The sequence below is a fragment of the Sphaerodactylus townsendi genome, linkage group LG05 (assembly GCF_021028975.2).
Source record: "Sphaerodactylus townsendi isolate TG3544 linkage group LG05, MPM_Stown_v2.3, whole genome shotgun sequence".
NCBI lineage: Eukaryota > Metazoa > Chordata > Lepidosauria > Squamata > Sphaerodactylidae > Sphaerodactylus > Sphaerodactylus townsendi.
This window is the reverse complement of record NC_059429.1, coordinates 54,695,372-54,723,269: the sequence shown is the minus strand read 5'-3', so window position 1 is coordinate 54,723,269 and position 27,898 is coordinate 54,695,372. Positions and strand designations below refer to the sequence as shown.

Here is a 27,898-nt window from a genome sequence, read left to right as displayed (position 1 = left end):
TAGTGTGCTATGTATCTGGTCAATCCTTATGAAAGCTCAGGGGTATATATTATTTTTTCCCCTCTCTTATATTCCATGACTACTCTTTGAGGTAGATGAAGTGGAGAGTGGGTAACTGGCCCAGTTTCACCCTGTAAGCCTGAGTAGGAATTTGTACCCATCTTCCATTCTAATGCTACCACTTCCATTCTAATGCTGCCACTTGTACCACCATTATTATTTATAATAATGCCCTTCGGGGGTAGGTCTATCAAATTGAATAAATAACACTACTACTACTACTACTACTACTACTACTACTACTACTACTACTACTACTAATAATAATAATAATAATAATAATAATAATAATATATGCTTTATTTAAAAGTCAGTGTGGTTAGGAATAGCGAGTTCATGTATTAATTCATTGTTTTCTACTTTGAATACATACATATTTGCTTCCAGGTTATACAGACAGTCTAACAATGTACCGTATATACTCGCGTAGAAGTCGAGTTTTTCAGCACGTTTTTGTACTGAAAAAGCCCTCCTCGGCTTATACACGAATCAAGGATTGGTAGATCTGACAGCTCCCTCTTTTCCCACCATGGCAGAGAGAGGAAGCTTTGAAAGACCCCCACAGCAAGAGAGGGGAGGCTTTGCCTCACAGGCATCACCAGATGGAGGAGGGCACAGAATGACCCAATATGGCCACACACCCCTGCCAGACTGAGCACGAGTGCAAGTGCTCCAGAAAGCCCTGGCTACACGGAGCCATACTGGCTCCATCTATATATATAAAAAGCTAACCGTGACTTTCTTTTTCAAAAAACACATTTACAATCATTCTAGGTTTTTACTTAATCTATTTGCTTGTTTGTATTAACCTACAGAACACTTCATATTATCTTAAATGTCTAAAACCTCTCTTTTGATTTCAGATGGATCTTATGTGTCAGTTCCATCTCCACTAGGGAAGATTAAAAGCATGACAAAAGGTAGGCTTACTAAGATATTTACATATATAATTTTGTTTAATATCACAGCTGCTAGTTCTTTAGCTGGTAGTTGGCTTTTCGTTACAATTCGAGTCTCACCCAGAGGCCTAGATGTTGTAATGTATCAGCATAGTATTCATGCAGATCCCAGCAGGGCTGCATTCTGAATCTGAGAGATGTTGATTTTGTCAATCTAAAGATGTTTCAAGTGCCACCCTAGTGTTTTCAGAATGGTACCCAGGGGACTGATTACCACTGGGACGAGCTCAGCTGGTTTGTGCCATAGTTGCTGAATCTTGATTTTTAAATCATGGTATTCTCATGTTCTTTTTAAATGACCCTGCTGTCACCAGGTATTGCTATGTCGATGATGGTCAATTTATTGTCCTTGACCACTTATACATTTGAATTCGCAAGTCGCACAATATCTTGACCTGGACTATGTTCCCACCAGTTTTTGGCTGTCCTAGTGTTTTTGCATAATTTTTGCATAAATTCCAGTGGATTATCTTGGCCATTGACTTGTGCCTCTGTTTGTACTCAGTCTGGGTGATCTCTTTGTGGCAGCTGAGTATGTGATCTACAGTTTCATCAGCTTCCTTGCACTTCGCATCATCTGATTTTTTTATTCTGGCCTTGATCATATTTGTCCTAATCACCTGCTATTGTGTGACTAAGATCTGTGATTCTGTTTCCCTTTTCACAGTTCCAGTTGTTAACCATAGCCAGGTCTTTTCATTTTCCACTTTGTCCTTGATCTTCTCCAGAAATTGGCCGTGGAATGCTTTGCTGTGCCAGCTTTCAGTCCTTATTTTAATCATATTTTTTCTGTACTGCTGTTTGGTTCTCTGAGCTTTCAGTAAATGCCTGTTTTTCACTTCAGTCAATGCCTGTTCTTGACTTTCATTGACCACTGCATATTTCTCCACCCCAACTGTTTGCTTTACTTGCAGCAATCCTCTGCCATCAGATCTCCAGGGAAAGTTTACTCTATCAGTATCACTATGCGAGTGTAAGGCATGGTGCATTGTCATAAGTTTCTGAGTTTTTCTGTCCAATGCATCCAAATCAGCCTGTGTCCAGTTTATGATTCTGGTGGTGTACCTGATGATGGGTATGACCCAGGTGTTGATGGCCTGAATGGTGTTCCCACCATTTAATTTTGATTTCAAAATTTTCCTGACCCTCTGGGTATATTTTCTGCTGACCACAGACTTCACTTGCCCGTGCTTGATGTTATCCAGCTTCAAAATGCCCAGGTATTTCAGGCTTCCTTTTGGTTGCTCTTGATTAGTTTGTCATCAGGTATTTCTATGCCCTCATTCTCAGTGAACGTGCCCCTCTTTATCACTAGAGTGGCACACTTTTACATGCCAAATGCCATCAAAATGTCTATACTGAATATTCAGACTGTGTTCTCTAGTGACTGGATTTATGTGTCTGATTTCCTGTAGAGCTTCAAATCATCCATGTACAATAAATTTGAGGTTTTTTTGAGTCTTTGGCCATATGATATCCCAACTTTGTTTACTTTAAAATCACTGTTAGTGGGATCATGGCAATGATAAACAGTAAGGGAGAAAGTGCAACTGGAGTAAAAAGCTGAGGGCCATTGGAGGAAACTCCAGTTAGACCACCATGCTTGCAAAGAAGTGAGAGGCTTGGAAGAGCTCTATGACTACAAGTCTTGACCTCAGAAATGTTCCATACTATGGTGTGTTTTTGGGCTTTCTGAATCACCTGAAGCCACAAGAAGACTCCAAAGAAAGGGAGAAGTCCAAGCAACAGCACAAGGTGAATGATGGCATGGTGGCTGAGTTTGTCAAAAAGCTGGAAGCTCGCATCAAGGAACAAGTTAATAGCTCTTATGTCAGTTAGATGCCGTTCAGAAGATGGAGCAAGCAGGAAAGCATAAGTTTCAAAGGCACCATCTTTGCTCTATACTCCTAGTTCAAAAGATACCTCAAAGCATTCCTCATCTGCCAGCAGCCGGTCACACTATTCTGTGGCAGTCATGGCATTAAAAGCTAAGGTTGATGCAGCTGCTGCTACAGAGTGGGTTGAATTTGCCGGGAAGGAAGAGAAACTGAGAATGGAAGCCATCCAGACAGAAACATGACTGCCCACCCTATTATTATAATTATGACTATTGTTGTTAGAGATGGGCCTACATCTTGGTTCTTTCTTCTTCTTCCCTTCCCCAAAGTGCTGTAAAGAGAGAGATGTTATATAGATTTAGTGAAGTAAAATAGGCATGGGCACTCCTTCATTGGTGGTACAACAGATATTTCTGGGGTTTTCACTCTACTGTTGCCAGCTCTTTTCTGGTAAGGCTGGCATTTCATGGGTGCTAAATGTTTGTTGATGAAGACACTTTAAGGCCCAGACATAGTGTTCCCAGCCTTGGGTTGGGAAATATCTATAGATTTTGGGAGTGGAGCCTGGAAAGGTCTGAGTTTGGGGTGGGATCTCAGCAGGGTATAATGCCATAAAGTCCACTCTCTGAAACAGCCATTTTCTCTCCAGGGAAAATGATCTTGGTCATCTGGAGATCAACTGAAATAGTGGCTGATCTCCAGGTGCCACCTGGAGGGTGCCAATCCTACCCAGAGGTCGTATCAGGATAAATGTGGTTGCTTAAAACTGCACATGCTTGGCAGTATCCAGAATTAGCAGTATGAAATTAACATAGTCACTTAATACCATTCCTGCCAATTTTTGCTTTTGCACAGCACCCCTGTGGCTGCAATGCTTATGCAAGACAGGCAGCCCTCCCTCTTGCTTCTTAGCATAGTAACTATAGCAGAAAGAGAGGTTCAAGTGAGGTGAAAGAGAATTTGGCATGAGGGTATGAAATTTAGTAGCAAACCAGTCTTAGAATTTATTATCTTGAACATTGTGCACATTAATTTTTTTCCTTGTTGGGTCTTTTATTTTAAGACGTCAGGATTTATGTGCTGTGAATTGCTAGTAAATTGTCATGCAGCCCAGTACTTTGTGTGCTGTACACAGAATAAATCCCATTGGCTTATTCTCTAAGTAAGTGTGCATAGGACTGTGGATATGCAAAATAATTCTATTCAACTTTACTGGAAAGTTAAATCCCACCAAGTTCAACGGCGCTTGCTCCCAGGGACATGTGCATAGGGGTTATAACCTTTGTTTTTTCATTTGGCAGCCTGTAACCAATCATAGAGTTCTATGGATGGAACAGCACATCTCATTGTGGAATATGGAGTGGTGATATCCACCATTTCCTCCTGTCAGCTTCAGACACACACACACATACACACACACAAATTGCTTTTTATGGTGCTCCTGAAAGTATGCTGACTCCCAGGAATAGCACTGGGGTGGGGAGCTCAGTGGGATGCAGCAGGAAGAGGAACCAGGAAAGGTCTGCCCAGTCAGGTTTCCAGATGGTTGAATACACACTGGTGAGAAGTGAAGCTACGGCATGAGTTTTTTATACCAATGGTTTACACCTATTTCTAATTATAAACATTACAATCTTAGGTTAATTACATTCTTGTTGTAACAATGCAAGCTGAATTCAGGCATGTGGCAAGAAGACAAACTAAAGTCCTAGGGTGATTTCCTTATCTGATACTCACGTGGGATCCAGACTAAATTTTCCTGTGGTAGAACTGAATTTTCCTACTTTTCTCTCTCCCACTGATCTCATGAAATCTGCTCCTGGCAGAGATGGGGCCTTGAGGAATGACATGAAGGTCTGCAGCAAGTAGGAGAAATCTGTGGAAATGGTCAATTTAATCTGGATCCAAACTGTAGTGTTTTGGTGTATCAGAAATGGGAATCAGGAGAACAAAGGTAGCTATTGTTAGATTTAAACCAGCTGTGTACCATGACCATCCTTTAAAAAAGTTCTTTACAGAAAATAATTGTCCTTTTGAGGCATAAATCAGCTGCGCGTTGGTTGTTCTTCTGGCACCCCTCCTTGTCAAAGTTAGTTTGAAGTGCATTCAGAGTTTATACACTGCCCATGTAATCTGGAAAAAAAATCAAAATCTTCCATTAAGAAACAGTTTGATAAAGCTGTTACAGTGAAGCATGTAGATCAACAAGTTAGTCTGTAAATTCAGTTGTGTATCCAATCCAATTCTGAGTGTCACTGAGCAGGAGATCACAATGGCAATAAAAACACCCTCACTAGTCACTGTTAGAAAGACAGGAGAAGGAACTAATTCCTTGTATAAAGGATTTTCTGCTGCCATTACATGATTCAGATAGAATATGCATATGGAACGGTGTTCTTTAGTGATAAGCTTCTAAAGCCAAACAGCTCCAAGGCAGTTAGAATGTTGCAAATATTTGTTTCTTATTATGGTTTAATATTGGGCGCAGAGACAAAAATGATCAACCAAATGATCAACCAGTCAACCAATTTGTAAAAAACAACAGTTAATGTGTAATATTTTTTGTTAAATATGGCTCTTTAATATTTTTTTTTACTGCATTTTATAAGCAGACGCTTTATTTTTTGCAGAAAAGGCAGATGTTCTCCTCCTCCGTGCTGGTTTACCATCCCAGTTCCACCTCCAGCTTTCAGAAATAGAGTTCCATGAAATTATTGGTTCAGGTAAAAGAGAACAGAAAATGTGTCCATTTTTATAAAAATAAGTTTTTACATGTCACAAGTGGATTCTGCCCAGCATGTTTATACCGAGTTGCTGTGCAGAATTCACTGCAGTGTGCTTATTTTAATTTGGTTTCTTTTAGGGTCGTTTGGAAAAGTGTACAAAGGACGGTGTAGAAATAAAATAGTGGCAATCAAACGGTAAGTGTTAGTAGAATTTCTGATTTGTTAGTTTATTTTATTTAAATGTATTTACTTTATTTGTTAAAACAGCAAAGAATCTAGGAATAAAAGATAATGTGCCATAAGCATTCATAAACTTGGGCCCAGTTCTTCAACTGTCTCCCTCACACACACGTATATACTCATCTATATAATACCAACTCATGCCTCTGACAAAATTGGCACTGGCTCATAAAAACCACAACAAATTTTAGTCACAACACTCTTTGTTGTTTTTACTGCAACAGATTAATACAGCCAGTGCTTCGGAATTTATTTATTTTTAAACCCAATTCTTAAGTGATATTTTCCTTGTGCTTCTTTCAGCTACCGAGCCAACACTTACTGCTCCAAATCAGACGTTGACATGTTTTGTCGTGAAGTTTCCATCCTGTGCAGACTCAATCACCCCTGTGTCATCCAATTTGTTGGCGCTTGCCTGGATGACCCAAGTCAATTTGCCATAGTCACGCAATACATATCAGGAGGATCCCTCTTTTCTCTGCTGCATGAACAGAAAAGGTAAACTAGCTTACGTCTCCATAGTGCCTTTGGGGAAATCATGCAGATTTTCAGAACTGTGTTATACCTGTAAAGGAAAGGCAATGAGAAAGAAAAGTTTAAATCTGACTTTCATTGCTCAACAAGAGATTGTCCTTGCATAGACATGTGTGTATACAGACTAAAAGGTACATTTTCTCTCAGTACTACTGATTGTCATTGTTATATGCCAATCACGCTTTACCAGAATAATAAACAAGAATATTATGGAGGATAAAGCAAAGTCACCAAAAGCATGACGTGAAAGCTCAGACCAGACATCATTGGAAATCATTGTTTAATTAAAATAACTGTAAATAACTCTTAATATGGTTGTGGTGGGTTTTCCGGGCTGGATAGCCATGGTCTGGTGGATCTTGTTCCTAATGTTTCGCCTGCATCTGTGACTGGCATCTTCAGAGGTGTATCACAGATGGAAGTCTGTTACACACTGTGTCCAGTAACAGACTTCCCTCTGTGATAAACCTCTGAAGATGCCAGCCACAGATGCAGGCGAAACGTTAGGAACAAGATCCACCAGACCACGGCCAACAGCTCGGAAAACCCACAACAACCAGTTGAATCTGGTGATGAAAGCCTTCAACAATAAACTGCTAATATGATTGTCCGAATGTGTTGCTAAGGTCTGCAGTTTCGTTGCCAAAGTGCAGTGATTCTTTATGCACCTTTCAACCATTTTTGTCTAATCTGTTTGCCTCCGTGTTGTCAATTCCTTCCCCTGGTTTTCCAAATCACTCTTAACCTGATGTTTCTCTTTGATACACTATAGAACTATTTCTTTTGTAATAGGAAAGAAATCTTTTCTGCAATTAGATCACAGGGAGAACACAACAAGATGGCAACATGGAGGAAATCTTGAATTGGAGCTCTCAACTGTGCAAAAGCATAGCAGTAATATTAGCAGTATTGAGAATTTAGTGGCCCCTGTCATATAAGGTGAATACTGGTTTTAGACATTAACTTAAGTTGAAATAAATCATGGTTTCCTGCTTGAGTACTTAACTAAAGAAATCCCCCCCATCAAAAAAAAAAAAACCCTGATAATCGCTCCTTATGGTTTGAAGATAGGTTGACCAACATGGTTATTTTTGAAACTAGCCTGAAAGAAACAACAACAACATGTAGCCATATTGTTTGGGATTGCTTAATAGTTGGGCCTGTGGTAATTATAATGGTGATGTGCAGATTTTTTACATAGAAAAGAAGCCAGAACATTGGAAAATGTAAGGGAATGCTTGACGTGATTGCTCACATCAGCATTTTGTCCTTCTCTTCCAGCCAACTAATTTATCCTGTCCCTTGTCTGGATGTTGTTCATGCAGAAATCTATGCTTTGTTGTACCTTCTTCATTCTTCATATTTATTCACATGCATAGGGGTTGGATTATATGAGAGACAGTGTTGAAGACACATATGTGAAATACTATGCTTGATCTTAGCCAAAAGGCTGAAAAGCAATATGTGGAATAGATGTGGTCCCTTCCAGCTTTGTCAGATTGTGGCGGCAATGAATATGACTTGGTATACCCAGTTCATTAGCGTTTCCATTTATGTGGACAAGAAGAGAAAGAGAAATGTCCACATTGGCAACAGCTGGAATTCTACTCTATTCCCATATCCTACCTGCCCACCTAAAGATTTTATTACAAATGAAAGAGGAAAATTGAAGGCACATTAATGACACATCAAGTTTTAATTCAGAGTAAACCTGTTTTTTTTATTACCCAGTGAGAATATTTCTTAATTTAAATTACATGGAAAGAGGAGGGGGAAACACAATTTAATTTATAGATGACACAATTGCAAATATGTTAATGTTTTAAGAGCTAAGCTCGCATCTTTCTGATTTGACCAAACAATCAATTTTTATAATTCCAGGAATCTTGACTTGCAATCTAAATTAATCATTGCCGTAGATGTTGCAAAAGGCATGGAGTATCTTCACAATCTTATCCAGCCAATAATACATCGAGACTTAAACAGGTACATTTCTATTTTGCCTTTCAAAGCCCATTGTCATATATAATTCTAAAATTAACTGAGGATGGTACCATCTTCACAATGGTAATCTGCCGAAATGAGAACATTTAACTGAAGACTTATAACTGGGTAATGGATTGATCAGATTCAGGACGAACAAAACTATAGAGTTATAGATACAGGTGCCTATAAGGCCACTGGTAGCCCTCCACTGGTGCCGCCCAAACATGGGGACCACTCCATTCCAGGGTCAACCTAGCCCCAAGAGAAGAATGGGCATAAGCTGGAAGCACCAGGAAGGAGGGCTTGCCCCAGCAAGGGATGAGCCCTCCCTGCCCACCCATACCCAGCCTCACTATGGCAAGGGTTAAGAGGTGCCCATGGCACCAAGCCTCAATGCAGTGAATAAGACTAACACACCTGACCTCATTCTACCTCTGCCAATTGTGTTCCCTCTCTCCATTGTGGGGACATGAACAGGACAGGCTAGGAGGCTCTTTTCCAGAGTTGTTTCCATCAACTTCTGTGGACACATGTGATTAAAAATTGCATTGGGTCACTGCTTGCTCCCACTATCAAAAGTTTCTACTTTAAGGCAAATAAAGGTTGCACTTTTAAACTTATGTGTATAAACACCTTTTTATATAGGACACCTTCATTAAGTAAACCAAAGATCAAAGCTCAGGGATCAAGAATTCTCACTGTTACCAATGTCTGGTTTGTTTGTGTGTGCATGTTCCCTCGAGACTAGGTCTTGTTGCTACAAGTTTGCTAGGGGAGCCTTAAAACGAAGGGGAAAAAATCTTCAGAGTTGAAGCTGGCAGAAAAATTTCTCTGAATATGCCACAACTAGTTACTGAGCCTCCCATTACAGCATGAAAGTCAAGGAAGTGAAAATGCAGAAAGGATACAGCTGCTTACCAGATGTCAAGAGTGGCAATGCCAGTTGTGGTCTTAGGGAAGTGAGCACCATACAAGCACCATAAAAACAAAGAAGAGAAGCTTAGTGCTTTCTATATGGGGAAGCATGTGAATATTGAAAGATAGCAATATTCCTTTAAAATTCCTGATGCCTAGTCATATTTTCCTTGTGGTCATTGGACAAGTGTGGAAGGCTCCATGTTGGCCACACATCTTAACAGATTCTTGTAGGAGTCATCCCATCCCATTCTATTCAGAGCAGCAGCATCCCACTGGTTGGCAGTAACCTTCATTGCATGTCTGAACGACAGTTGCTATTTTCCATGAGGCTCATTGTAATAATTAATACCTAATTTGAAAGACATAAATTGTCTGTCATGCTTGAGGTAATTTGGGAAGTAATTTATTCATCTTGATCTATTAACTCAGTAGGAGTGCAAGTGATTATCATTAGAACAGTCCCCAGCCTGCTTGGGTCTCTTGTTTTATGTTCTAGACTTCTAGACAACCTGATAAACGTGTCCTTTTGAAAGGAAACTGAGACTGTTTCTTTTGTTTTATTAACTCTCTTTCTGAAAGCTTTTTTTCTGCCAAAAAACGCCTCCATGTCATGTAATCATTAAAAATGACACAAGAAAGAAAGAAAGACAGACAGACAGACACAGAGAGAGACACACAGACACACAGACAGACAAGCTCCCTGTCCAGAAACCAATGACTGACCATCGGGTCATTTAAAAAACCCAGAAGCCACCAAACCCCATATGATAGGGCATAGTGCACAGGATGCTGTCCATCAGCTCCCTGTCATGGAGATTTAGCAAGAGGGGAGACCCTCAGGGAGGTGGAAAGTGCAGAGAGGGAGAACACCCCCATCTTCTCATAACCCACTTTGGGGGCACATTGGGACTACCCCCTCCCTTCCTTTGCCTGTTCCTGCCCATTCCCTGCCACTGGGTTACCTTCTGCAACTCACTCCTCCCCTGTTGACCGTCGGTCAGGGCCCCTGTTCCACCCCCTCCATGCTGGTGCTCTGCATCATAGTCCCTTTTCCCCCTGTTGCCATGTTTTGTGCTGTTCCAGGGCTGGCTTTGGTGCATAACCACTTAATAGATGGCTAAACTGCACCACTGCTGTGCTGGCCATATTGCAGCTCACCCCTTTCCAGATTATGTTACCTACCACTGATCTAGCTCCTAACTGTTGTGTGATTCTCCTTGACAGTGTAGAGAATGGGAATGCTTGTGCTGCTCCCTGAGGGATCCAAGTGTTCCCTGGAGAGTCTCTGGTGCTTTGGATTCTGCTTATATGTTTGTTTCTGATGGTTTATAGTGTTACACAATCTGCTGTTTACGGGAACAAGTACGATTATTGCCTACATAGCTATTCATGTACACTACTGTAAACTTCCCCCGGTGGGGGAAGACGCTCCGCAAGCGGCGGAGAGTTGGAGTTTGCCGTTCTCCTCCTTTTTGGGGCTCGAAACTAGGAGCTTCTAAACTGGAGGGCTTCTAAACTCAAGTAAAAAAGGCAAGGCTCATCTGTGGGTCGGGTTGTGACGAGACGGCAGGCGCGCTTGGGAGAGACGGAGAGGTGCGCGTGGGAGATCACATGGCCTTCTCCGATTTTTTCACAAAACTTCTGGGAGGCATGGCGCTCAGAGCCCGTGAAGTCATAGTAGGCAGGAGTTTTTCAAACTGAGGAGCGGCAGGCGAGTCCCGGACTCATCGGAGGTCTCCCTCAAGCCTCGGCAACGTCTCAACCCCCCCCCCCCTCCATAGCGTCTCTTAACGTCTCAACTCTTCTCAGCGCTCAAGCCATTAGGTTTCTTTAGCTTCCCGGTCCCCAGGAAGGGATGGCTGCTTGTGAAACTTCTTGCTGCTGGTTGCTTTCCCTCGATGTAGTGTGGATGTTTTGGTGCTCTTGTGTTTTTGTGCTTTTAATGTTTTTGTGCTTCTTAAACATGCTCACGATGGAGCAAGGAGTTTTTATAGTCGGCAAGTCTTAATACAAAGTGGACTGAAATGTGAAATATGGCTAATGCACGGAAGATTTCATATGTCTTCACAATATACCGTGAGAGGCAGCTAGGACCCCGGGAGAACCCTGGATTACAATTCCTAGTAGGAGGTTGAGACCTAGGCGGGATAGAAGGAGGAGGAAGAGAGAGGCCGGGCTGGTGTTTTTTACTCAAGCTGGGAAGGTGTGGACTTTCAGAGTCTGCACTTCCAAGCATTTTTTGCCTCTTCACTAATGCACCGATCTCTTAGCAAACAAAATGGATGAATTCAAGGCTACAAATTGTGAGAAGAGCTATATGATTTGGCAAGAACAGCTGTGTTTTATTACCATTACAGAAACCTGGCCACTTCACTCACACAATATCTCCGATTCAGCAGTTGAACTATCTGGTTTCCACTTCTTTCCGGCATGGACAGAAGTAGTAAAGATTCTGGGAAGCTTGCATAAAGGAGGGGGTTTAAATCTCTATGTGAACAAAAGCTGGTGCACTAATGCAAGCATCACAGGGGTCACTGCTCAAAGAGACTTGGAAAGTATGACTATTAGATGCAGAACCCATATATCTGCCCAATGGGAGTTTAGTGTGGTTATCATCATTGCAGTATACACATTCCACCTGATGCTAATGCTGCCATAGCTTTGAAGCTCTCTTGTATAAACATTGTTGAAGAAAACCAGCAGAAAAGCATCCTGATGCTGTGCTCATTAGGTAGGAGGAGACTTTAATCATAACTAATTTAAAACAGTGCTCCCTAAACTCTACCAGCATGTCCAGGTGCCCCACTAGAGGAGCCAATACATTGGATAAAGTGTATACCAACATCAAGGATTTGCCTACAAAAGGTGATACAGTTACCACAATTGGGTCAGTCAGACCATTTATCACTGTTTCTGGCACCAGCATATATTCCATTTGAGGAGGCGGGTGTTGCCTGTAATAAAGACGCTGTAAAATCCTGGCCTGATGATGCCTCTAAACTAAACTTCCAAGATTGTTTGAGACAACAAATTGGGATGTTTTCTACCACCCAGATCTGGAGGAGTATACCACTGTCTGTTCTGAGTTATATCACCCACTGCACAGACACTCTTACTGTGGTATAAGCGCATCCGGATTTACTCCAACCATAAAACCCTTGATGACAAAGAGGTTCATGGCGACTTTTGCATGACAGGAATATTGCTTTCAGATCTGGTGATGAGGCAAGAGTATAGTCTGGCGAGAGCCAGTCTCAAGAGAGGCATTCGACAAGCCAAGATGAGTTATAAGAGAAAAAATTGAAGATTATTTTTAATAATAACAACATGAGGCAGGTGTGGCAGGGAATTCAACAAATTACCAACCATAGAAACCAAACAATGAAGCATTTCTGTGGATGGGGATTCTTCTCTGGCGGAGGAGCTAAATCACTTTTTTGCCCGCTTTGAAACAGGCCTATCAGAAGGAGGATGACCACACAGCCACTCAGGTGATTGCAGCTCACACCTCACTGTAGGGAGGAACATGAGGTGAGGCAAGTTTGAGGGGCTGTGAATCCAAGAAGGAAGGCTGCTGGACCGGATGGTATTCCCGGTCGGGTGTTAAAGGAATGCTACTAACCAACTGGCTGGTGTTTTTTACTGGGATCTTTAATCCATCTTTATCCCAGTCCACCATTCCATCTTGTTTGAAAGCTTCCACCATTGTTCCACTACCAAAGAGATTTCCCTGCTGACAATCTTCTTGTGGGATTATAGACCAGTGGCACTCACCCCCCATCATCATGAAGTGTTTTTGAAAAAAACTGGTCCATAGGGCATAGTTAGTTCTTGCCTTCCAGATACATTTGATAAACATCAGTTCGCATATCGGACTAATAGATCTACGGAGGACGCCATTGCCATTAGACTCCACACAGCTTTGACGATCTGGAACAGCAGGGGAATTATGTGGCGAATGCTCTTTGCGGACTTTAGTTCCGGGTATTTAATACAATCTCGCCACAAAGACTGGTGACAAAACTTGTGGATCTTGGACTCTCACATTCAATCTGTTTGTGGATTAGGGACTTCTTGTCTGGATCGTTCCCAGAGGTTAGACTGGGAAATCGGGTTTCCTCAGTTCTTACTCTAAATATGGGAACGCCACAGGGCTGTGTGTTGAGCCCTTTACTGTTCACCCTTTATACATATGATTTTACTCCCTGTCTATCCTAGTAACACCATTATCAAATTTGCTGATGACACAACGGTGGTGGGGCTCATCTCTGGAGGGGATGAGTCTGCCTATCGGAATGAAGTGGACCGACTGCTCTCATGGTGCAGGGAAAATAACCTGGTTCTTAACACTAACAAGACAAAGGAGCTCATAGTGGACTATAGAAGGAATAGCTCAGAAATTCAGCCCTTGACTATAAATGGAGATCAAGTGGAGCGGGTGGCTAGTTTTAAATTCCGGGCGTTATGATTAAAGAGGATTTGACCTGGGGAGTACAGACTACGGCGGTGGTTAAGAAAGCCCAGCAAAGACTGTACTTTCTGAGACTTTTAAGGAAGCAACAACTAGATGGAAAACTTCTGGTGTCCTTTTACCGCTGTGCTATAGAGAGTGTCCTAACCTACTGCATCTGTGTATGGTTCTCCAGTTGCACAGTGGCGAATAGGAAGGCGCTCCAAAGGGTGATCAATACTGCACAAAGGATTATCGGCTGCCCTCTCCCCTCCTTGGAAGAAATCTATAATGCCCGAAGTCTAAATAAAGCCCAAAATATTCTAAGGGACCCGTCTCATCCAGCACACTCTCTTTTTAAACTGCTACCATCTGGCAGACGATACAGGGCCCTCAGAACTAGGACAAAGAGGCTTAGAGACAGCTTCTACTCTAGAGCTGTGGCTATGCTAAACTCCGCTGCTTCATATTGATGTATTTGGGGCTATGTAGGGATGGGTGGAGGATGATGATGTATGAGTCTGAAATTGCATGAGTCTGAAATTGTATGAGTCTGAAATTGTGTGCATCGAGGAATGCTGCTGTAAATTTCGTTGTGCGTGCACAATGACAATAAAATGCTTATGCTTATGCTTAAATTATAATGTAGGGTGATATCTAAGTTCACTGCTCAAGTTCTTTGTCATTCCAAGGGCTATTAACCTGAAGTAGACTCAGACCTTTACAATAACAGTTAGCTGCACTGAAAGATTCCTGTCCCAGTCATTCCTTTGTCAGGGAAGGGCGCCAAGAGATTTATCTTCTCAAGTTTTAAAGACATAGTAGTGTCCCATGTTTCTACTTTGTATACCAGGGCCAACAGTGGTCCGAAACTTTTCAGGTTCCTGTATTCATGGGTAATTCTGTCTTCAAACAATTCAAATGTCATTTATGGCATTTTTTATTAGGACAGCACATGAGGTCAGTGTCAGATTTGTGTTCTGCTTTTTAATATAAGATTGACCAGCAAGTCCTTTGCATTTAGTTTCCTATGTAGCAGTAGCATCTTCACCTACTGAGACAGGCAAGGGTGTTTCCCTCCCTCACAGCTAGACAGGTAAGTAGAATGACAAGGCAGTTCTTTGAATGATGATAAGACTATTGTCAATCATAATTTCTTGTTCATTTAGGTTTTTTTTACCCAGTACTATGTCTAAGGAACTCAGGGTGGCATACATCATTCTCCACTCCTTGATTATATTCTCTCAAAAGCGAGGTAGCTTAGGCTGAGAGAGAGTGATTGAACTAAGGTAACTCAAAAAACCTCATGGCAAAAGTAGTGATTTGACTCTCAGATCCTAGTACAATGTTCTAACATTTATATCATACTGGTTCTCAAGACGTCATAATGCTTATAACTCATTGAATTGTTTTAATTATATTCTTATGATGTCAAAAATTGAAAGCCAGTTACAATATGAGGAGGTGTAGCTGAGACAATAGTGGCTTTCTTGGCTCCACCTAGAAAGCTTTGTGATCAAGAAAGGACTTTCCACATCCACACCCAATACTCTATCTACTCTACCCCATTAAGAGAACAAACTTAAACATAAGTACTCAGAAATCTACTCAGTTTTATTCAGGGGAGTATAGTCCTAGGAAAGTGTTCTTAGGATTGCACTAAATCTAATAAATACTCAGAAAAACAAAAACACTTGTTTATCCCATCTTTGTGTCATAGGATAAATTTATTCCATATGTTTCATCAAGATGTGACTTGTATGTCTGTAAAGTTGTGCATTGATTTGTCATACGTGATTGGTTTAAATAATAATCAGATCAAATTTGCCTGGCCTACCTCAACTGCATCAGCATGGTCATACTGGAATCTGGGATACACAGGTTCAATTCCTCACTCTCCCATGGAAGCTTGCTGGGTGATCTTGGGCCACTCACATACACTCAGGATTTCTTGCCTCATATCATTGTTGTGAGGTAAAATGGAGAAGGCGAGGAAGTTGCAAGCTACTTTGCATACCCATTGAGGTGAAAAGTGGGCTGTACATGAATTTAAACAAACGGGAGGGCTTTTTCTCCTCTTACCCTGTGTACCCCCATTGTCATGGTCCAGAAGCCAGCTGAAAGTTGATCCATCCTTCTCCACCAAATTTGCAGAAAGCAGCAACAAGAAAAATTGAAGAGGAAATGATGGGAAAGGCATTGTCTAGCCTAGAGAGATAGAATAAGAAGAATGGGAGGCAGGGAATAGAAACACCAGCACTGCATCTGGGACAATTAGGATTAGAGGATAGAAGAGCATGTTTTTTTATAGCTGGCAGAAAAACAGAAGGTGATAACTTGGTTTGCTGCCCCTCAGTGCCTCTTCAGTATCCCATTAAGAGATTCAGATGCTGACGTCTGCTTTATGCTATACATAGACGGTCCATTTGACAGATTTGCCTCCTGAATTTGTACTGCACTCCTTGAGCATAGTCATCTAAATGCAAAAGCATGCAGTTGGTGGTGGAAAAAAATATATACTGAAGCCGTGGAGGTAATCACACTTATTGGGAAATACCATAACCTTTTCTGCAAATTTTTTACTTTCTTCCACACTTAACAGCAGGACATTTGCAAACAGCTTGTTTATTGAATGCAGTTATTGAATGTAGAGATGCTTTGATTTAGAGATGCATATTAAAAACATGTGTGTAATATTATCTGCACATAACACTTGCTGACCTGCTAGCAAACATTCTGAAAATGTGAAACTTGAGTAATTCAGTTGGAGCAGAATCAGTGTCAGGAAACACAAATCTGCATTCCCAACTACTGTCTTTTCTAATAATTACAGTTAATTAATCAAATGAGGTGGAAAGCCTGTCATTAAGCTTTTGAATAACCATTTCTGAACAATATTCTGAGCCACAGACTAGGAGCCCTGCACCTGACAGGCAATGAAAAGTAGAAATTGTGCTAAGGGTTTATTGCTCCATAAAACTCTACCAAATGTTGTTCATGACAGTCTGAGGAGCAAATTTGTATGTGTTCGTTATTGCAGCACATCGGAGCAGCACATAGGAGCCCCATGGCACTGCCTGGTAAGCTGCAGTACTGCAGTAAAAGCTCTCCTCATGACCTGAGTTTGATCATGACAGAAGTCAGTTTTAGGGAGTTGGCTCAAGGTTGACTCAGCCTTCCGTCCTAATGTTGATAAAATGAGTACCCAGCTAGCAACAGGCAAAGTGTAGATGACTGGGAAAGGTAATTCAGACCATCCTGTAAACATTGATCCATTCCACACAAAACATTTAAACCATCTTGCAAACATTTTAAAAAGAACTTTTTCTCCCAGGGCTATTTTCTCCCACATAGGCTCATTCCGCACATGCAGAATAATGCACTTTCAAACTGCTTTCAGTGCTCTTTGAAGCTGTGCGGAATGGCAAAATTCACTTGCAAACAGTTGTGAAAGTGGTTTGAAAACGCATTATTTTGTGTGTGCAGAAGGGGCCATAGTGTGGGAAAATATAGTGTTTCAGGCAAAAACAGTTCTTTTTTTCTTTTTTGCCTGTTGCCCAACTGTAAAGCTCTTTTGTTGCACCTGCCATTTTGTGCCAGTTGTGATTCTCCTTGCTGCTTGCTATTTCCAGTTTTTCCCAGGGACGTTTCCTGTGCTGGCATCGTATCTGGGTGACATTTCACTGATTTAAGTTTCTAGATCAACTTTGTTTTGACTGCTAATTTCTGCAATGTGTCAATTCCCCCCTTTTTGGTGATATTTCTTTGAAGATTTGGAGACTCAAGTCTTCAAAGGAGGAGGGAGTTCAGGGAAGGCAGAGAGGCATGGAAAATGCCTTAAAGTGATCATAGGTCAGCAAAGCTGTTCAGAAAGCATTTCAGCCTGAAAAATTGTTTTTAAAGGAGATTCGCTGAAAACATTTTGAGGCTGCAAATAAAATATTTTCAGAAACGAACAGGGAAAAACAATACGGAAATCAGCTGTAAACAGTGGTGGGATTCTAATAATTTAACAACCGGTTCTCCCCCTCCCCCACCTCCCCACCGCCCACTTACCTGCTGTGGAGGAACTTCTTGTGGGGGTGGAGGGGGCAACAGGGTCTTGCCGCCGCTGCTCTGAAAGCCCCCTCACTCCCCTGGGAGAGGAAACTGCTCCAGGGCTCTGAAAGCCATTTTTAACAACCGGTTTGCCGAACTCAACAAAAAAAGTAGGTACCGGTTCTACCAAGCCAGTGCAAAACAGCTGGATCCCGCCACTGGCTGTAAACTCACAATCCAGTGTTCTCCAGTGCACTAGTCTCTAGGCTTGATCAATACCTTAAATATTCGGTAAAATTCAGATTCGGGCTTATTTGTGTAAAAAAAAGTATCTGTATGCCTGAATAAGCCTGAATACCAGATTCAGTTTGCCAGAATATATCTGGTTATCCGAATATATTTGGGTCCATCTGATTTTTTTGGTGTTTTTGTGTATTGGCCTACAGGGGATGCATTTTTAAAGCTAGTGGTGCCACAATTTCAGGGTCTCATCCAGAGACTATCCTGATGATACCACCGAATCTGGTGACGTTTAGTTCAGGGAGGACCAAAGTTATGGCTCCCCAAAGTGGGTGTCCCATCCTCCATCTTTTCCAGTGGAAGCTAACAGAAGATGGGGGCTACCCTTTGAGGTTCCATAATATTTTTCAAGGTAGAGGCACTAGACTTTCAAGGTGGCTCCAGGAGGCCCTCCAGGTAATAGCATCAGGCTTGATGAACTTTGCCTCTGGTGGTGGGAGTGTCTTTCGCCTCTGAGGGGATGTTACCAAACTCAGATGTCATCATCAGGACCATCTCCGGATGAGACCCTGAAATTTTGGTGCCACTAGCTTTAAAAATACACCCCCTGGAGACCGAAACTCAAAAAAACCCATAAACACAAAAAAAAGCCCTAATTCTTTGCATTCGGATTGGCTCATATTTGGGCAGGACATATTTGGGCCAATATCCAAATGCACCCAGATTCAGGCTGAATTCGGGATTTGGTGCACCCGAATTTCAAAGCCTACTAGTCTCCAGACTTCAGTTATAAATAAACCCAGGACTAATTCACACCTTCATTTATGAAACCAGATACAACACCTATGTTTAAATCATAAAACACATTCTATTATTTTTAGTTGTGAATTGTGTGTATGTACATTTAAGTAGACAGGCTTCCCACAAATAGAAGAAGGTGGCTAATTCTTCTTTGATTACCAGCTTTATGTTTATAGTGGAGTACAGGAGGGTTCAGAACACAGAAATATATCCATATCCTTCTGCTGTTCACAGTTGTCAGCACCAAGCATGTATGTTTTTGTATCCAAGTTCAGATATAGTATGAATTGACCTTTGAAAATTCCAGCTCATGGGTTGTTCTTGCCATCTCCTCCTTAATCTCAAATTCAAATCCCTCTCAGTCATATAGCTCATTAATCATCTCATTGTCAGCCTTGTCTACCAGGATTATTGTTAGGATAAAATGATGGCAAACTCTCAATCCACTCCATTCCTTGGAGAAAAGGTAGGAGAAAAAATAGATAGGATACAGACTAGGAAAATAGGTGCTGAAGTCACCCATTCTGATGGGATTGCTCTCCCCTTGAAGGAACAGGTCAGTAATTTGGGGGTGTTCTTGGAACACAGGTCTACAGTCGGATAAGCAGGTGGCAACTGTGGCCAGGGGTGCCTTTTAGTAGCTTCAGTTAGTAGCTTCAGTTAGTTAGCCAGCTGCAGTCTCTCCTGGACAGAAAAGATCTGGCCACTGTGGTACATGCCCTGGTTATGTGTTCAGTATTTATTTTATTCCTCCCATGGAGAGAAATCATTCATAACTGCAATGATTGGTGATTTTGATAGATTGAGAAACACTGGGGAAATTTTTGCTCCTTTCAGACATACTGGTAGAGTTTGGAAATATTTCTCATAAAGTTGCAGTGACTTGTTAGATAAGCAGAGGAAGGATATTTACACATACCCAATAAGGTTCTTGCTATTATAAAGCTTCGAAAGCTACCAAACACTATTGATTGGCACCAACTTTTGAGAAAACTGCTTCTTTTTCAGGAGAACACAGTATGATTAAAGCACTTTAATAAAAAGACAGTGTTTCCATATCATTCTTATTTTAAAGCATAAAAGTTGAGTATGTCAGGACCCAGCTTTCTTAGTGACTAAGCCTCATTTATGGTTTAACGATCTGTAAAAGTTTGTAAGAACCGGCTTGGCAATACAGATAAAAGAGTCAATGGCAGCTCTGCGATAATGGGAATGAGTGTCTGCAACTCCTCTTTGTTATATATATATATATAAAATCCCCTCATAAAATCTTAAAATAGCAGTTGCCTTTCATTAAATCTATAGTGTATTAAGGTTAGAAGGATCTTTCACTGACCCCATTTCTTTAGAGAAGAAAAACACATTTAGTGGGCATTGCCTGCCTGTTGCTCTGAAAGATGCAATATCTAGCAGGCTGAAGAACTCCTGGATTTTTGAAAAGGACAAGATTGATTACATGCGTCTTCTAATTCTTTTTTCTTTTTTCTTTTTTTTCTTTCTACCTGTTTTCATAGAAATAATGAGAAAGGGTTTTGGCCACCTTGTCTTGAGATGGGGATGGCCTCAAGAGCTGACAATTTAGTACTGAATCTGATGAACTCTTTAATAACCTATTCTGGGTTCTGCTGAATTTTTCCTTTTCTTTTCCTTCCTGAATGTTAGGCTTAATGAGTTACTGTTCTCATATATTTATCAAAACTATAAGTGCTATGGAAGCAACAATGGTTTTGTAGAGTTTTCTCATTTGCTCTGTTTCTTTTGACCAATGTACATTCCTTTCTGTCTTGAACTAAATGTGTTGTGGCTATTTAATTGTATAATGTAACTCAAGTGTAGAATTTCAGGCTGACAGAAATTGTAGTATACTCCTCCATCTTTATGAGAGAACTGACAGGGCAGATTTCCAAATATTGTCAAAGTAAGTTCAGGCAGACTGACTGTGTTTAGGAGAAGTGAGGGAAGTGGGTATTTCTAGGCCTAATGGAGCTATAGATGTTGCAAAATCCATGAAGAACAGTCCATTTATTATAATGTTTTTGGTCAGTGTATATCTACTTGCTATAGGTGCTTTCTGTGTAGACCCTATGGCATGAGATTCAAAAATGAATTAGACATTGTAGTCAGTCTGGGATAGTCTATTCAAAGAAAGAATCCAGAGAAATCTATACGAAAGCAATGTAAAACATGCTAACCATTTACTGCCATATATTCCCACCCACCACCATGCTCTAGTTCCACCCCTCCCACTCCCCAATCTGGCACAACTAGCTTGCAAGTAAATCTCCATATACAGATATGACAAACACCCACTCAGCCTTCTATAACACCAAGGCAGAGAAACACTAACTCTTATTTTTATCCACTTTTTCATTTTAGGGACTGAGGTAGCGTCCAGTAGGTAGTTGCTTTTCCTTAGTCCTATTATCACGCATCAGATGGCGAAGAGATGCCCGTTGACTTTTATTTTCCTTTCTTCTCAGACACTTCCCACACTAGCCACAATATAATAAATATACTGAGACAGAAGTAAACTTGAACACAAACACAGACCTATTCAACAGGCAGAGGAGATGGTAAAGGAGTAAATATTTAAAGTTGGAGATGGAAGGCTCAATCAAACAAGGCAAGAGACAAGAGAAATATATTTAAACTATTCACAAGAGAGCTTGGCACGGATACTTAGTTTTGGTTTCTTTAGCACAGCACTTAAGATTACTAAGTTCAGTTTAGATTAGATGTTGTTTTACAAAACCATCATTCAGTGCATTATTAAACATGATAGTTTGATAAACGAGCATATATATTGCCTTGAATGACTATTGGCAAAACTTGCCTTTTTCAAATGAAGACATTCCTTTCCATTAAAAAAAATGGCTGATAGACCAGGAGCAGGCTTTTCAAACATTGCAGAAAACTCTTTTCACTCTTATTTCCAATTGAATTGAAGAGACAAACAATTCTTTGTGAATAAATACTATTGTTTTTGTTAATAAATAAATGAATGTTTTGTTAATAAACCTGCTTCTGTTGTGAATAAAAATGTGTTTTCTTTTTTGTTTTAAATGAAAATTCTTTGTAGCTTCAATGAAACCATATGAGAATTATAGCTGTTCAGAGGGCAGGTCTACCTCCCTTAAGAAACAATCAGCAGACCTGTCTTCGCCAGAGCCAGGTCTAACCATAACTTTCAATCATGGCTAGACCTGCTCTCCAGAGGGCTTGTCCATTCACGATTGAAAGCAATTCGAAGACCTTGCCTCTGCCCATTGCTTCTTAATGGGAGGTAAGCCTGCCCTCCAAATGGCTGCAATTCTCATTTGGTATTGTCAAAGCTACAAAGATTTCTCATTTAAAACAAACAACAAAGATGAAAATGACACGTGTACAGGATTACCAGGAAAAAAAACCTATATCCATCTAGTTTTTGCATTGAAATGGTAGTGGCAGCAGCAGCACGGAGGCTTCTCAAGCTGACACAAAATGGTGGGCACAACAAAAAGGAAAGCAGGATCTCTAAGTGCCGGGGGAGGAGAATCAGGAAAAATGAAACATAACTGTGTGGTTCTCTCCCTGGTCTAATCCTCAATCTCTTATAAAGTGGTAAGGGCATTTTTTTTAAAAAAAATTCACTCAAACAGAGGGATGGGGACAGGACAAGCAAGCACTAGGACCCCCATGGAGAAATAAGGTCCAAGAAGGAGTGGCAGAATTTACAATTGTACTTAGATCTTTTGGCAGAAAAGAGTATAGAACTCTCCTCTCCCAAAAAGAAGTCCTTATACTGATTTATTAAGCCTTCACTGGCCTTTCAATAAATCCATACATTTGGCTGTCTCCCTTTGATCGACATTTGATTTGACAGTTGAGTGAATGAGTGAGTGTGTGTGTGAGCAGGTGAGATTTGGTGTGTGTATCTGACTAATTCAGTCCTTCTCAAGCTATTTAAACATTTTGATGAAAAATAGATGAGGAGATTCACTGACAACTGAGAAAAGCATGGCAACAGTGCAGGAACTATTGCACTTTTATGATTACATTTATCATTCTCTTAGCTTATGTGAAGCTAAAAATCTGGAAGGCACTGATTTGTAGAAGTCTTGATAGGAAGAGTTTAAATTTTATCTGTCTTCAAAAAATGTGTGTTTCCCACTTGATTATTCTCTCTTGAAACCCCAGCTACAATACTGGTAATATTATGCTGTTTTGTCAAGACCATCAATATTCCTTTCACTTTCCCTTTATCATGGGTGCTTTCGCCAGCTACTTCATTTCTCTCTTTTGAAATACTTTTCACTTCCCTAAATCTACTTGGCTCAAACAATATTTTTGATAAATATCATATGAGAACTGCGGCATCCACACCCATACTCTTTTATGTTATAAACTCTTTCACAGTCCACATGCCTGGAACACACAGTGCAATAAGGTGTGACAAAATCTTCAAGTATTTGGAATCTCTAGTATCAGACGGCTGAACAGCCTAGCACTGCTTCCTCAGTCTTTAGGCTCATTCCCAACCTTACTTCCCAGAATGTGAAGAGTTGTGGGTTTAGAAAATCTTTACTTTTAAAAAAGAAACATTGGGACATACATGTACTTCAGTGACACAAAACAAAAATTTTTATGGTTTCTTGTATCAGCCCATCAGTATCAATTGTTCCTGCATGCAACATTCATTCTAAGATTATATACACAGTATAAAAGCCTATACATATTACACCATCTTAAAGATGAGGTCTTGAATCCTATGTCGTCTTTCTGCTTGGCAGCACTATTTCCTGTTGCACATGTGGCTCTCTATTGCTATGTGTGTTGATCTTGCAGGACACAAATATTTTACTTGCCAAGAAATGTGCACCCCTCCTCCACAATGAGCAATAGCATTATGCAAGCAGGAAGAAGGTGTATGATACAAGCCATGATATATTGCTTAGATCAAAAAGTCTTTTGAATTTCTGAACATGATTCCAATTCTCTCTAAATATGCACAATTTTTTTCTGTTTCTATTCAGTGTGTCCATTTATCCTTTGAAGACTACAACTGGTTCAGATTATCCCACTTCTATCAAAACAAGGTTTTCAGGGTTATTTAGGATGGATGCCTTCTTTCTGAACTCCTGTTATACATTCTTCCTTCACACAAACAACTGGCACTGTTAAACAAGAAAATAATACAGTTCAACTACTTTTCTAAATATCATAAACAGAGCACTGATGTCACTGAGTTACACATTTATCTACCCTCACAAGCAGCAGCTAGTGCAGTGGAGCAGTAGGACAAGTTTCCTTGTGACATTCTAATATATCACATGTTTTGCATTATTCAACTTTATGGTAGAAGAAAAAAGGATTGGATTCTTCAGAAGCCATAACATGAAGTTACATCCTGAACCTACCCAAACACCCTTTACTTCTGGGCTGTTTATTTTATCCAAGTTGGAGGTATCATCAGGAAGCTCAAAGGAAGGGCAGTTTAAAAGTTTGCCTGTGAAATGCCCCTGAGCAAAATAGAGCCCTGAGCAAGAAAGGGCATTCAAGAAGAGGAGGAAGGCTCCATTCATTGCCCTGTCTTGGTTCCTCATTCCCCAGGACTGTCTCCTGCACAATTTTTTAGACTGTTAAAGAGGCTATACCAAAATTTGCTTTCATCCCTCTTCTCTTTGGCTCCTTCCGCACATGCAGAATAATGTACTTTCAAACTGCTTTCAATGCTCTTTGAAGCTGTGGGGAATAGCAAAATCCACTTGCAAACAGTTGTGAAAGTGGTTTGAAAACTCATTATTCTGCGTGTGCGGAAGGGGCCTTTCTGTCCCTTTTCCTGTTTTTTTTAACATATGGCAGTTTTGAATTGCAAACCATCTGAAGTAAAATGGCAGGAAGATGCTATATTAATAACAAAGGAAAGAAGCACAGATCTTCACTGTTCAGTGAAATCTACAGTAGTTTTTCAAGTAAGTGATGACAGTGTAGCTAGAGAAAGACTACTTCACTATTCTACTTCACTTAATCCAAATTAAAGAACAGGAACATGTGAATAATTATTTGAAAAACTAAACAGTGAATGTAAAAAGATATTGAGAGTGGTTCTATTATTTTCAGTGTAATCCTATGTAAAGCTGTTTCAGAACTGTCCATAGAAATAAACCGGTTAAACTGGAGTAACTGTATAGGATTTGTATTTTAAATGGTTGCAGTAGTTAAGTGAGGAACTAAATTCCTTACGTTTAGAGGTACATTCAGGAAAGGTCAAAAAGTGGGGAATAGGAGAAAGCCTTCCAGTCAACTGATGTGACAGGTTCCTCTGGACACCATTATAGTGCTGTCTAATGATGTTTCATTTACCTAAGAAAGCATTTCCATGTCACCCATCTTCTACTGAAAAACCTTAAAAATTGCCCCAAATTCCCTCTTAGGTTGCTGGAATCCAACGTGAACATATTCTGATGTCAGTCTTCTCTGGCTAAGCATCCAATATCATGAATAGTTCAACAGTATGGGAGTGAGGAACATATACCACAAGTACAGTGCCAGTGATTCCTTTGCTTCTTCGTTCATTTACATGAATATGTGTGCAGGGAAAGTAAGTAGATCAGAAGGGAAATCAGGGTGGTTTCCGCATGCCTCCCATCCCCATGCAGCCCTTCCTATCAATGCCATTTTCTTATAGAGGGGAGCACAGGAAAGCATCTGGTCTTTGGTAATACGTGATTATTTATAAATCTACAAGTTGATCCAGTGAGAACCAAATAAGCACAGAAATAGTTATTGTTGGTGTTTTGCTGGTTACAAATCAAAATTAAAGATAAAGAATGACTATGTTAAACTGAGTAGAATTATCACAAGTGAGCAGTTATGTCCTAATTCGATGTGAAAAACATGCAGAATTTTTTTAAAAAAAATGAGTTAAATTTTTTTTAAATCAACACAAGAGGAGGCATTTCAGACCAAAACTTTACTTGGTGGCCTTCTTGGTATAAGATGCCCTCCAAGCGTGTAAAAAATTCTGAAGCTTTACTTCAGAAAGCATTTGCGTGAGACATAATGCAGTTGCATGAGGAGCACATACCTATCATGAATAGGAGAACACTTATGTCTCAGTTCTAGCTAATATAATCAAAAGATTCTACTGTGAAACACTGAAAATGTAATTTGTTGTCAACAGCTTGGTGCTAAATGTTGCTGAGGCCTGGTGTTGACTTCACTGAGAGCTTACAAGCACATTTACCACTTCCTAAGCTGACATTCTTAATGGGAAGGGAAAGGTGAGCTTTTGAGATGTCTCACATTTGACATATGCTGTGAGACTGAAAATCTTCAGTCTCACATATGCTGTGAGACTGAACCAAGCTTCTTAGGAGGTGAATCCGAGGAACTAGCGAAGATAGTGATAGACAAGGAAGAAGTTCTGGCAGCCATTGATAAACTAAATGTTACCAAATCCCCTGGCCCAGATTGCATTCACCCAAGAGTTCTTAAAGAGCTCAAGCATGAAATTGCTGATCTTCTCACTTTAATATGCAACTTATCCCTGAAATCAGGCTCCATCCCTGAAGACTGGAAGATGGCCAATGTCACACCAATCTTTAAGAAAGGATCTAGGGGGGACCCGGGAAATTACAGGCCAGTCAGTTTGACATCTGTTCCTGGTAAATTAGTAGAATCTATCATTAAAGATAAAATTATTAAACATGTAGAAAAGCAAGACTTGCTGAGAAAGAGTCAGCATGGCTTTTGCAGAGGCAAATCCTGTCTTACAAACTTACTAGAGTTCTTTGAGGGTGTAAACAGGCATGTGGACAGGGGTGAACCGGTGGACATTGTCTACTTGGATTTCCAAAAGGCTTTTGACAAAGTTCCTCACCAGAGACTGTTGAGAAAACTCAGCAATGAAGGAATAAGAGGGGAAGTCCTCCTATGGATTAAAAACTGGTTGAGAAACAGGAAACAAAGAGTGGGTGTAAATGGGAAGTTCTCACAATGGAGAGATGTCGGGAGTGGTGTCCCCCAAGGATCCGTTTTGGGACCAGTGCTCTTTAACCTATTCATAAATGACCTGGAAGTAGGGGTGGGTAGCGTGGTGGCCAAGTTTGCAGATGATAGCAAATTATGTAGGGTGGTGAGAACCACAAAAGATTGCGAAGAGCTCCAAGTGGACCTTGATAAATTAGGTGAGTGGGCCCAGAAATGGCAAATGCAGTTCAATGTAGCAAAATGTAAAGTGATGCACATAGGGGCAAAAAATCCAAACTTCACATACACGCTACAGGGGTCAGTGCTATCAGTCACAGACCAGGAAAGGGATTTAGGTGTCTTAGTTGATAGTTCCATGGGAATGTGAACTCAATGCATGGCAGCTGTGAAAAAGGCAAACTCTATGCTGGGGTACATTAGAAAAGGAATTGATAATAAAACTGCAAAGATTGTCATGCCCTTATATAAAGCAGTGGTGCGACCGCACTTGGAGTACTGTGTCCAGTTCTGGTCGCCGCATCTCAAAAAGGATATTGAGGAGATAGAAAAAAGTGCAGAGAAGGGCAACAAGGATGATTGAGGGACTGGAGCACCTTCCCTGCATGAGGAGAGGCTGCAGCCGCTTTGGGACTCCTTTAAGGTTTGGAGAGGAGGCGGCTGAGGGGGATATGTATTGAAGTCTACAAAATGATGGATGGGATAGAGAATGTTGACAGAGAGAGAAATTTTTCTCTCTTTCTCCTGCAATACCTAGAACCAGGGGGCATTCATTGAAAATGCTGGGGGGAAGAATTAGGACTAATAAAAGGAAAACACTTCTTTCACTAACGTGTGATTGGTGTTTGGAATATGCTGCCACAGGAGGTGGTGATGGCCACTAACCTGGATACTTTAAAAGGGGCTTGGACAGATTTATGGAGGAGAAGTCGATTTATGGCTACCAATCTTGATCCTCTTTGATCTGAGATTGCAAATGCCTTAACAGACCAGGTGATCGGGAGCAACAGCCGCAGAAGGCCATTGCGTTCACATCCTACATGTGAGCTCCCAAAGGCACCTGGTGGGCCACTGCGAGTAGCAGAATGCTGGACTAGATGGACTTTGGTCTGATCCAGCTGGCTTGTTCTTATGTTCTTA

At 40.8% G+C, this 27,898-nt stretch overlaps 1 protein-coding gene across 2 annotated transcripts in view; it reads left to right on the top strand.

The window, feature by feature from the left end:
• The window catches only part of TNNI3K (TNNI3 interacting kinase), a 236,284-nt gene that overhangs the window by 87,666 nt on the left and 120,720 nt on the right, over nt 1–27,898 (top strand). For both annotated transcript variants that reach the window (XM_048497322.1, XM_048497323.1), the window contains exons 13-17: nt 924–980; nt 5,488–5,580; nt 5,721–5,778; nt 6,127–6,321; nt 8,239–8,343. In XM_048497322.1, coding sequence (XP_048353279.1) covers nt 924–980; nt 5,488–5,580; nt 5,721–5,778; nt 6,127–6,321; nt 8,239–8,343 — 508 coding nt within the window. The remainder of the gene's footprint in view (nt 1–923; nt 981–5,487; nt 5,581–5,720; nt 5,779–6,126; nt 6,322–8,238; nt 8,344–27,898) is intronic.